The sequence below is a fragment of the Leopardus geoffroyi genome, chromosome D1 (assembly GCF_018350155.1).
Source record: "Leopardus geoffroyi isolate Oge1 chromosome D1, O.geoffroyi_Oge1_pat1.0, whole genome shotgun sequence".
Classification (NCBI taxonomy): domain Eukaryota; kingdom Metazoa; phylum Chordata; class Mammalia; order Carnivora; family Felidae; genus Leopardus; species Leopardus geoffroyi.
Genome location: NC_059329.1, coordinates 66,289,743 through 66,301,654, shown reverse-complemented (window position 1 = coordinate 66,301,654; position 11,912 = coordinate 66,289,743). Strand labels below are relative to the sequence as shown.

Here is an 11,912-nt window from a genome sequence, read left to right as displayed (position 1 = left end):
GGTCATCATACATCATTAGGTAGAGCTACAATGGCTAATACTAAAGTTTAAAAGCTGCTAACCACAACACAAAATTACCTTTCAAGACAACTTCTTACCTTCTCATTGTCATCAACCCAGACAATTCAACATTCACCCTTAAACCCATTTCATCAAAATTTTTCAAAAGCCACAACCTGAATTCCATTTCCTTTAACTCCACTCCACCTATTGGTACTTACGATGTGTCAGACACTACAGAGATAAAAGATCACTATAAGGTAGGTTGGGGTATTAATTCTATTTCGACGTAAAATTTTGAGTTAGGTCCAAAAGGACTTAAACCCATAGAGATGAGATGGGGGGGGTGGGATTTTTAAAAAGAAAAGAAGTATGGGTTATGTTCAAGAGATTATTAGGAGAATGAAAGACAATAATGAAAGATGAAAATGAATAAATTGTGACATCAAGATCTAGTTAAGTGTGAACTTTTTTTGAAATTTTTATACAACCTGATAAGGAAGATAATAAGGTCTTGAAGCAGTATCAAGGATTTAATTCTAGGATAAATGAATATAAAACATGACAGGTGGAAAGCTATTATTATAACAGGTAATAATAGGCCTGAAAAACTTCTACTCTAGGGGCAGCTTCCCCCACCTCCCCAAGTAAGTTTAACTTTACAAAAGGAAAAAATGATTACACATACCCACATAAACAAATTTCGCCAGACCCTTTAACCTACAATCTTATCCCCACCCCCTTACTAGCTTTCTACTCACTAACTCTGTATTCAGAAAATTGTTTTCTGTAAGGTTACCAATATTTTAAAAGCTTTTTCCATCAAAAAAAGTCTAAATTTTGCTTTAACCTCCCTCATTTAAAAATAACAACCCTTTCTTTTTCTAATAGCTTTTTACTTAATACATAAGTAATTCGTGTTGACTCGTAGAAAAACTAATCACTGAAGTAAAAAGGAAACGAAATTACCCACAACCAACCTTCTTACTTAAAACTCCTTTTCTTGGCTTCCTCCTTTTATATACAATTCTCCAGTCTCCTTTTTTCTGTTTCTCAAAGTTCCAAAAATAGGAATGACCAAAAGTGAAGCCCTCCAGTCCACCCTACACCTCCAGATGACACTCCCTCCCTCTCAATTCACCAAGAAAAGTCTCCTTTCCATTGTTGCTTTCTCTCCTAACCTTCAATTCCACATTCCCTATTGCCTGCTACACATTTTCCCTCTGATATTTACCAGCTCCTCAAACCCAACTTAAAATTTAAGCCATGTTTTCTCCAATATCAGTTTCCCCTCTAGACCTACATTTTCCAATGTAATTACCTAATGTCAATATCTTTTAAAGCTAACTCTTTAAGAGGTAACTTTTTATTATTTCTCTCCAGTGGAATGCAATCTGAAAGACCTTCAATTAGCTACTGTACTTAACACTATTTATAAGGAAAAAGATGGGCATAAGGGCACTGTGACATCAGAATACATAAATGAATACAGCCAGATAATTTCAAGAGCAAAGGGATTTCTAACTTTTCTGTTTTACTAGAGAATTTGACAAATATCCCGATTTTATCTACCTGATATATTAGGCATAGTGAGGTTACATCATCATAGTGATAGAATCAGGACCAGTCTGAGGCTCTTCACTAAGTCTTCCAGCCTTTCATTAAATAGCGGTAATACATAAATGCTTTCCCACTAAGGAGTTTTAAAAAACTTAATTATAAAGGACTTATAACCAAAAGAAAAAAAACCCCACTTTAAATCAAATATTATTAATGTGCCACTGATAGAAGCAAACAATAAGTAAAATAATATATGAATCTACTCTATCTGAAAAAGAAATTTTTCTTATAAATGTTAATATGGCAATATCTTTCTTTCAGATCTTTAACATGCTGTGTCACTGAATAACTTCCTATCTAACAGCCAAAGTATCCAGAGACTTTCCCTCTCCCAAATTCAGAAGAGTATCTACTTAGAGATATTCCTAATTAAGGAATTTTACCTGCTCAGAGTACAGACAACTCTGTCTTCCAAAAACACATATTTTATTCTCATAAGTATTTTGCTGAATTTCTAGACATGCCAAATTGTCCTATAAACATGCCATCATTTTGCACTTTTCCAGATCTAAGATTTTCATTAATTGAACATTTCAAAAGTCCTTTAATTAAACAATCAAATTCACCATTTATAAATAAAAATTTATCACTTACACTAGTAATTGTAATCATCTGTGAAAACCCTAGAAGTGACTCAGGTAGTTTATGTATTTAAAAGATAAACACAAAATATCAAGAAACATATCAAAGCTAAGTCCACTTACTTTTTCACATAACGAATGTGAGAAACAGCATGTCTATCACATGACCATTTTATAGCACATTAAGCTTAGGAATTGAAGGTTTAAAATGCTCCTAGGTAAGCTTTCTAATTCTACTTATGGCAGTTTTTCTTGCTGCAAGTGTAAGAGGGGAAGGGATACTGATACTTAGATTCTATCTGCCTTAACCAAAGTCAGATTTAAAAGTATCTTTATCCAAAACTTACACATAGCTCTACTGTAAGTCCAACCACATGTGTTATGAGGGCCGTGTTGACTATGAAACTCCAGAAAGATAGGAATCGAGAATCTTTCCATCTACTTAACTCAGTACCTACCACAAAGACATTTGCTATTAAATACACCAGACTGGAAGCTGTCATCCTAAACAAACGTTTCAAAAAAATTTTCCTGACATTATATTTAAAACTTAAGTTCAAATGTAAACTTCATGAGAGTGAGGACTTTGTCTTATGTATGGTATCAGATCTCCAGCATTAAAGATAGGATTTGCCACATGATAGTCATTCAAATTTTTTTTAAGTTTATTTATTTTGAGAGAAAGCATGAGGGGGAGGCCAGAGAGCAGGAGAGAGAGAATCCGAAACAGGCTCAGCACTGGCAACACAGAGCCCCAATGTGGGGCTGGAACTCATAACCTGAGCCAAAGTCTAACACAACCAATTGAGCCACCCAGGCGCCCCTCAAATATTTTTACAGTTTATTTATTTTGAGAGAGAGAAAGAGAGAGAGAGAGAGAGAGAGAGCACGCGCACACGTGACAGACGGACAGACAGCAGGAGAGGGGTAGAGACAGAGATTCCTGAGCAGGCTCCACCCTGTCAGTGCAGAGCCCAAGGAAGGCTGGATCCCACAACCATGCGATCATAACCTGACCTGAAACGAAAAATCGGATGCTTAACCGACTAAGCCATTCAGGTGGCCCTCTTCCAAATATTTTAAAAGTAACAGAAACAATTATTTGTTGAACGTCTATGCTCAGCTAATACTCCGAAGATTTAAAAAAAAAAAAATCTTCATCTACAGATTTTATTCTCATTGGAGATTAAGTTCAAAGTCAATGCACTTTTAGAGTAGAAAAGACAGCAACCATCTAGTTCAAATAAAATTAAAAGTTAAAATTTAAGAATATATACAACTAGGTATTAAAAAGGTGAGTTTTGAGTTTACAAAGTACACAGAAGGTCAGAGTAGGAAAAGATGGCATTTAAGATGGTATTGATGAGATCTGTGAACAGGAAAACTTTCATTTTTAGGTTATAAGAGCTTAATAGGAGGAATGAGTAGCATGAGCAAAGGTTTGTATGGAAAGGTTTCCAATGAAGAACACTGGCAGCTAAAGCAGGAAGAACGGCAGAGACTGTTGTCTATTATAATAATCTGCCAAAAACCTTCACAAATGTCTTAACTTTATCTTATAAAGGAAGAAACAAGTTTTTCTGAGTGAGAGCAAGAGTAGGAAGTAGGAGTCTCTGGAAACATAACAAATAATTAATGTTGAATGAATAAATACCAAATGTCATATATTTTAATTTCCTAAAATTTTTTAGAACTATACTTCTAGATCTATAGAAGTCAATCTCAAAGTATATAATTTACATGTCAAATGAGTTTCCTGTACACAAATCTACTTTAAAGATTAAAAGACATTTCTGGCTATTATTCAAGTTCTTATTTCTCCATGCATACAACAAAATATTTACTGAGAGTCCACTGAGTGTCAGGCACTGTGCTTATAATTGTGCCAATTTTCATGATACAATAATGCTATCTACTAACAATCTCAGTGTCCAAATACATACTTGTATTCTTTCTCCATTTTCCACTAAAATATGAAACTACTATAGTTAGACTGAGACAAGAAATAAAATGTATAGTATGGTAGAGTGGTTAATCAATTGGCACTGATGCAGTGGTTCAAATAACCTGGAGAGAACTTAGCAGGTTCCAACCACTTTGCTGAATTTTTTACATGCATCAACTCACATGACACAATGATATACACACTATTACTACTTTTATTTTGTACATAAGGAAAATGATGCTTAGAAGTTAAATAACTTTCCTAAGATCCTCCAATTAGTGCAGAATGCTTCAGCGTTTAAAAAAAAAAAAAAATCAAATAACTAAGGAGGTTTTCAATTATATTTCCAAGAATGCTTGTACTTTTTAATGGTTTTCTCCAGTATTTGAGGCAAAGTTTGTTACATGAAGAAATTTCAAATTGAGACATGATAATGTAGTCCAAAATTATAACAGCAATGAAAAAAAAAAAAAGGATCAAAATTCGTGCCATGCTACAGTGTAAATCAGTGGTGAATACTAAAATGTGTCTTGAAAATATCTGCCAAAAAAGTCTCCTTACTGTGGTCTCCAGCAGTCTCATGGAAATTTCTTAATTTTATCTATATGAAATATAAAAAACATATAAATACTCTAAAAAATTCTCTAATGAGAGATGGTATAACAGCTAAAGTCTTACTGTTTGTTATCTGTCATAATAAAGTCAGTAAAGCCTAACACTAACAAATCAAAGAATTGCAGTGACAAAAGACAAAAATTCCTCACCTCATGAAACCTGAAAATTATACTGGCGAGAATAAGTAATATATGTATGACAAACCAGTGTTACAGAGAAAAATAAACTAAGGGAGGTATAGTGTGTCTGGGGTGTCATAGCCAGGGGAACTCCTTAGTGATATGCAGACAGTTGAACAATGATAGAGGGAAGTAAGAAAACAAGTATGAGAGATAACTGAGTAAAAGAGGTTCCACACAGATGAAACAGTTAAGTGTAATCACTGCGAGGCAAGAGCACTTTGTTTTTGTTTTATCTGCACTATTAATACTTTGATAACATTTACAATTTTTACAGTTCGTGATTACTTCACTTAGCTGAAAAGATTCACTCAAATGTCAATCTTTCTCTTTTAATGAAAATGAACCAAAATATAACTTGCTGAAAAAAAAAACAAAAACCAGTATGGAATGATTGCTTCATCCTGTCTTATCCAAAATCAAGAAGAGCCTGATGGAAATAAAATGTTACTTCCTCATTCTTGCTACAGTCAAGCTTCTTCAAGACTTATCTGGAATCTATTTCCTAAATTAAGGTTCTGCCACAAAAAAAGTCAAAGCAAGAAAGTATTCAAATGGGAACACTTCATTAAAGTGGAATGAAGACTAGAGATGAGAATATTCTAATTAAAAGAAAAGTTACCTTAGGAAACTTACTAAAAAATCGAGGTGTGATAACTGAAAGAAATTTGCAAAATGTAAACAGCTAACAATTACAGAAATACAGGCTAGACACCAAATTTTCTTTCACAGAAAAGCAGTGTTCACTACTCCAAAGTATTCCAAAACTCTAACAGAAGCTTAACAGTTAAGTAAAAAATGCTATGAATACTATTTTGATTATTCATCTTCCAAAATCAGATTGTGAAATATTTATCCTAGGTCTCAATTACAAAATGTCAGCATATATAACCAGACATTTAATAACTGCTTGAAGAATGAATGAATTTCAAATTTTTCTATTAGGGAATCAACTTTTTTTTTCAAATAGTAATTTTTAAAATTAATAATTACACACAGCATGTTTTAGCAGGATAATAAAGTCACAGTAGAAATCACTGTGACTGAACTTTTAGAGTGCCTAAACTTACACATGTATTAATACTTCATAAACAAAATGTTAATCTTAACCTGTGTCTATCACAAAAATCAAAATAAAAAGTGATCCATAACTACCTCCATAGTTTCATAATGGTTCAATATGGGAATTTGTTTCAGTGCATTATTTTATATCCAAAAGAAATCTAAGCTCCTCCCAAGGTGACTTTGAGCCTAAAAATTTGAGCACTGGGGCATGACTGGCTCAGTGTGTGAAGTACGGGACTCTTGATCTCAGGGTTGTGGGTTGAAGGACCACCTTGAGTGGAGAGAATACTTAAAAACATCTTTAAAAAAAAAAAAAAAACTTGAGCATCACTCTTGATATGATCTAATGATGGTCTCATTTATATACGTAAGATTTAATTTTTTTAGGGGTGCCTGGGTGGCTCAGTCAGTTAAGCAACCAACTATTGATTTCCGCTCAGGTCATGATCTCACCATATGTGTGGCTTCCTCTGTGCTGGCTCCCTCTTTCTCTGCCCTTCCCCTGCTCACATGCTCTCTCTCTCTCTCTCTCTCTCTCAAAATAAATAAACATTAAAAAAAAATTTAACTTTTTTATTTTGAAATAATTTTACACTTAATTTGTCTAAACTCTGTGGGTGGTCTTCTTAAAACACAAGTTCCTTGAGGGCAGAGATCTCTGACATAGCATTGTACACTGATGATGTCCTGTTAGGAATACTCCTGTGGCTTCTGCAAAGTCAATAATAAGTAATGTTTTTAAATGAGTTACTTACCAGTTAAGAGGAGCATAAAATAACTGAATTTCTACTTTACAAAGGGACTTCTTTTTCCGTTTAAAAATAAATGTACACTGAACTTCACTAAAGCTTGCACTCAGTAGTATACCAAAAGACAATTATTAACTGGCATAGGAATTACAGGGGTCCTTTTAAGAAGGCTTTAAAATACTCACTAAAATATAAAAACTTGCATTGATTTAGAAATAATGAAACTTAAGGTAGTACAATAGTATGCCCACATATTAAAGCTGTTTTCCAAAGGGTGGTCCCTCGAAAATAAGGAGGAAAAAAGGAACCAGTCATGAGCGAGTTGATATGGAGCTTGGCACATTTCAAGGCACTCGGCCTTACATTGTCTCACTTGACCGTCACAGCAACCCTGTGGCCTGATGTTATGAATGGGAGATACTCAGCATTAAAAGGTTAAGCGACTTGCCCAAGGTCAGTCAAGAAAATTAGTGGTTCAGCTCTACCTAGAAGGGTGCACTTCACCTGACTTTCTACTACATTGTCCTGCCTCCCCGACTGAGGCATTATTAGAGTAAAAGAGCAGTGAATCAGACTGGTATCCAGCACTACCCTCGCCCTGCCAAAGAGGCGGGGGCTTGCCTCTGAAAGCTTTCCCTAACAGCTCAGTCGCAGAGAAGAAAGTTGTGCCGATCACCGATCAGCCCACTTAAGTGACAGGATGACAGGCGCAGCCCCCAAAGGACCAGCTTCTGCATTCCCAGGAGCCCCTCCAAACCCGACGCCAGCGAGACTGCTCCCGGAAACGTCTGAAAAACCTTTCAGCGAGTTTCGCCCCCTCCTGGGCGCGAGGAACGAGCTGGGTATGAGCCAGAGGGCGGCCGGCCACCCGAGCCAGCCATGTGTCCAGCCCGTCACGCCCGCCTCGCCTCAGCCGGCTCCTCATGCCTTGACCGCAGCCAGAGGCCCAGCTCAGGATCCGACGCAAAGGCTGCCTTAGCCGCCGCCACCACCGCAGCAGTCTGAGGCGCCCCGGCGCGGCACTCGCAGTTAGGTTCCCGCCCCACCCCTCCAGTTGGGCCCCTCAGCGACGCCGTCCGCGCTTCTGGCCAGGCCCGGAGGGCTCGGCCTGCCACAGTCCACCGCCCAACCGGCGTCCTTACTTCATTGAGCTGGCGCTCCGCGGCCTCACGCAGGGCTGGGTCCATGGTGCCCCGCAGGGCCTCGATAATGGTGTTGGGGTCCATCGCAGCGCGGACTCGGTCAAACCCGGAGCTCGGGTGCTACTGGGCCAGGAATAGCGCCGCTCACTGCGCACATGGACCTGCCGCGCTCCGCAGCGGCAACCGGCGCGAAAGGAAAGAGAAGCGCCAAGGCCCCGGATAGAACCTCTTCGCCTCGGCGTGGAGGCGGGAGATGCTCCAGCCACTTCCTGTCGGCGCGCCCGCGGGGCACCTTGGGAGACGTAGTCGGCGTGAGCTTTCCACATCCCACGTGGCCCTGAACTGTTGCTCCTACAGGCAACTCTTGCTTTTCAAAAAGGGAAAATGTTCAAACTCCACCGTACAAAAAATTAAAACAAACCCAAGGATTTCCCGTAATAATATACCTCTGGTGATTGTGAGGTGAATCTAATGCAATGTATGATGCAATCCATTGCTAGTAGTTTTGTAATTGAAGGTAATCTTTTGAAAAGCAGTTTGAGATGTGTTTCCAGATGCCATAAAAGTATTCATAATCTTTGCCCCAACTATTCCCATTAATGAGACTTTATCTTAAGGAAATAACACAAAAGATTAAATCTGATTTATGTGTAAAAGATATTATAACATTACATATTTATCATTACCAAATATTAAAAATATGGTTTTTATTGAGTATCCAAATTTTGGCAGGAACTTTCTATAAATCAACTGTAAATGCAGAATAAGACCATAATCCCTATTGGAACACTACCTTGTTCAAAACAGTTAAAGCAACAGTTTCAGAAAAGTTAAATAACATGCCCAAGGTCACTTAGGTAGTAAGAAGTTCACCCAGGATTTCAAACCTAGGATGTTTCTGTTTTAAAAGATTTCATTCTTTTTACTGAATCACTCTGCCTTTCAAGAGAAATTTCGAGTGATATAGGAATTGTTAAGCAAATTAAAAGAATTCAGTCAGTTAAATATTTCACAGGCATTAAAAATTACAAATATCATATACTTTGGGGCGCCTGGGTGGCTCAGTTGGTTAAGCGTTCCACTTTGGCTTACAGTTGGTGGATTCCTGCATCAGGGTCTGTGCTGACAGCTCAGAGTCTGGAGCCTGCTTCGGGTTCTGCGTCTCCGACTCTCTCTCTCTCTGTCCCTCTCCTGCTCACAGTCTGTCTCTCTCTTTCTCAAAAATAAATAAACGTTGAAAACAAAAATTAAAAAAATATATGTATATATATATATACATAATATACCTTGTAACAACACAGAAACAGTTATGTGAGGATATGGCTTTGTAACATGGACAAAGACTTGGGAAATAAAGCTGGCAAATGAAGTTAATTTATTTTCTAGGATGATGATATTTTGAGTAATTTCCTTTCATAACTGTCTTGATTATAATAAAGTTATGTAAACATATATCCTTAAAATGAATCATAAATTTTAAATGCAACTTGTTAAAAAATCACTTATTGTTTTCAGTTTGCAAAAAAGGAGAAAAGGGGGCACAAAAGTCTTTCCCGGGAATAGTGGACTTTGCAATATTAATATCCCTTATATGCCAACCACTGTGCCTGGAAGTGTGGTTTACATAATTATCCCTAATTTACAAATGAAGAATCAAGGCTCACATAAGCTACTTAAATTGTGAAAGGTCATAAAATTTCCATAATATAACCTGTTGTTAGCTCCATCAGTGTACTGATACAACCTGTTTGAGAATTTCTTTTCCCTGGGGCATCTGGATGGCTCAGTTGGAAGAGCATGTGACTCTTGATCTTGGGGTCGTGTGTTCAAGCCCCACATTGGGTCTACATCTTAACATTACTTAAAAATAAAAATAAACCGAAAAAGAAAAAAAGGAAAGGTTTCCTCTCCCTACCCATCCCTCGATAGTGAGGGCCTTGAAGATAAGTATTATATTTTATTCACTTTTGTATCTTTACCTCCTACCATGAAGCTTGAATGTCTATTAAGAGTTCAATAAATGTTTTAGTTAATAAATGAAAAAGAATAGATGAACTAGTAATGACTTGTGGTGGCTCAGCCAGAATCTAAACCTCAATTTTCATGATTCCAAAGCCAGTCTTTTGCACTACTACATATCTATCTTAGATTCCAGAATTGACTTATCCATCATGAAATTGTGACAACTACAGCATAGCACAATGCATGTAAAAGACCTGACACATAAAAAGTGCTCCAAAAATATCAATTCCTTTCCCTGAAACTGAAAGGGAGAAGTGGTGATGAAAAATATGGTTTCTAAGCTATCGTACTGGGAATTGGGAGCCAGCAAGGTTTGCAGATCCAAAGCTGGAGTGGGGCCTGTGTCTCGTTCCAATTCACAGTATATGTGCTGCCCAAGTGAGCGCTAGGCAGTGTCTCATGCTTCAGAGAGAATAGAGCTCATAGGGTACTAGATACCATCTGGGGAACCAGAGTTCCTTTATTCACACAAGGAGCTTTGTTCCAGGACACTTCAGAAGCTTAGCTGGCAGCGTGATTAGCACACCCAACTTATTGTAGGTTTGTTTGTTTGTTTGTTTGTTTGTTTGTTTGTTTGTTTTTGTCCAGCTGTTGACACAAAGAATGTGACTCAATAAGACTGGAAATTTAGATGTGAGGTCCTCCAGGGCAGGGACCATGTCTATCTCCCCATGACAAATGCAGAAGTGAGCATGTGCTCAATAAATAAATGTGTGAAGATTAAAGAAAAAGTGCTATGTTAGGCCAGTATAAGCATAAATAGATAACCTTACCTCACTGCTCAATCCCAATTCCCAGAGCCACTATAGCCAATATAGATATGTGTGCCTTCTTGGGCAAGATTAGTCTAAGGAAATCAGAAAAGTAGAAAATGCAAAGTTCTGAGCTGGTTTTGAACTGGAATGGAATTGGACAAAAATAGAGGTAAGGAACAATATAAGAGGTGATTTGGTTATCTGAGCTTATAAACGATGGTTCTGTTGTTCAAACAGAAAAACAAAACAAAACAACCCATGTCTTCCTGCAGGTATGAAAGAAAAAGAAGTTTCAGGAAATGACCATACAGCTGTAACATAAGGAAATAAAAGAATGAATTTTCCCTGTACAAGCCTCCATTAGAGGCTTTCATGGGTGAACACCTGTAATAAGGTTTTGATGATAAATACCGAGCACCCAAAGTTATCTTAAGGCCTAGACTGATCTGTCTGAGGTGACTGGATTTTGTCAAGACATCCCATAATTACTGAAACTCCACATCCTATAATCCTATGTTAGCCCCATTTCAGATATCAAAAATATTTTAGACAAAATTTTTCATGAAATTTTGTTTTTTCACTAATAGTAATCATTATACTTATAACTGAGTGGAATTCATTTTTACACCTTGGTAAGATTTTTGTTCTAAACAATTCAAAATGTAGGGGTTTAGGGTGGTTGGCTGGCTCAGTGGTAGAGCATGTGACTCTTGATCTTGGAGTTGTGAGTTCAAGCCCCGTATTGGGGGTAGAGTTTACTTTAAAAATAAGTAAGTAAAATAAGCTTTTCTGTGACTTATCCTTTCCCAGGTGTCTTCTCACTCCTGGGACCACAATGGGAAAAAAAAATGTAGGGGGCTAAAAAAAGACCTAGAAGCTAAAAAAAGAGTGATTATGTTCTGAGGCACTGTGCTGCCTTGGGTAAAACGTTTATCTCACTGGTCCTCATTTTTTGTTTCCACCTGTGAAATGAATAAATAATCTTGCCTGGGCTCCCAAAATTATTCTGAGAATCAAATGAGTCTGGGAAGTATTTTGTAATTATAAAGCTCAGAACAAAAGTGAATTGTTATTGGCATTAAGGAAAGGGCTGAGGAGAAAGTGAAGTAAGAGGGTAAGGAAGGAGAGTTAAAGAAAGCGAAGGAATGAGGACTTTCTGCAGAGCATCCTTCATAGCAGCTATAATGCTGAATGTTCAGCAACTTGGTATGTATGTGTCTAAAGGTTAGTATGTGCAAG

General features: G+C 37.4%; 1 protein-coding gene across 1 annotated transcript in view; it reads right to left on the bottom strand.

The window, feature by feature from the left end:
- Nucleotides 1–8,162, bottom strand: part of IPO7 (importin 7) — a 47,630-nt gene extending 39,468 nt beyond the window's left edge. The window contains exon 1 of the mRNA XM_045484452.1: nucleotides 7,897–8,162. Within this exon, the coding sequence (XP_045340408.1) occupies nucleotides 7,897–7,980 (84 nt within the window). The 5' untranslated portion in view covers nucleotides 7,981–8,162. The remainder of the gene's footprint in view (nucleotides 1–7,896) is intronic.
- Nucleotides 8,163–11,912: the final 3,750 nt, after the last annotated feature.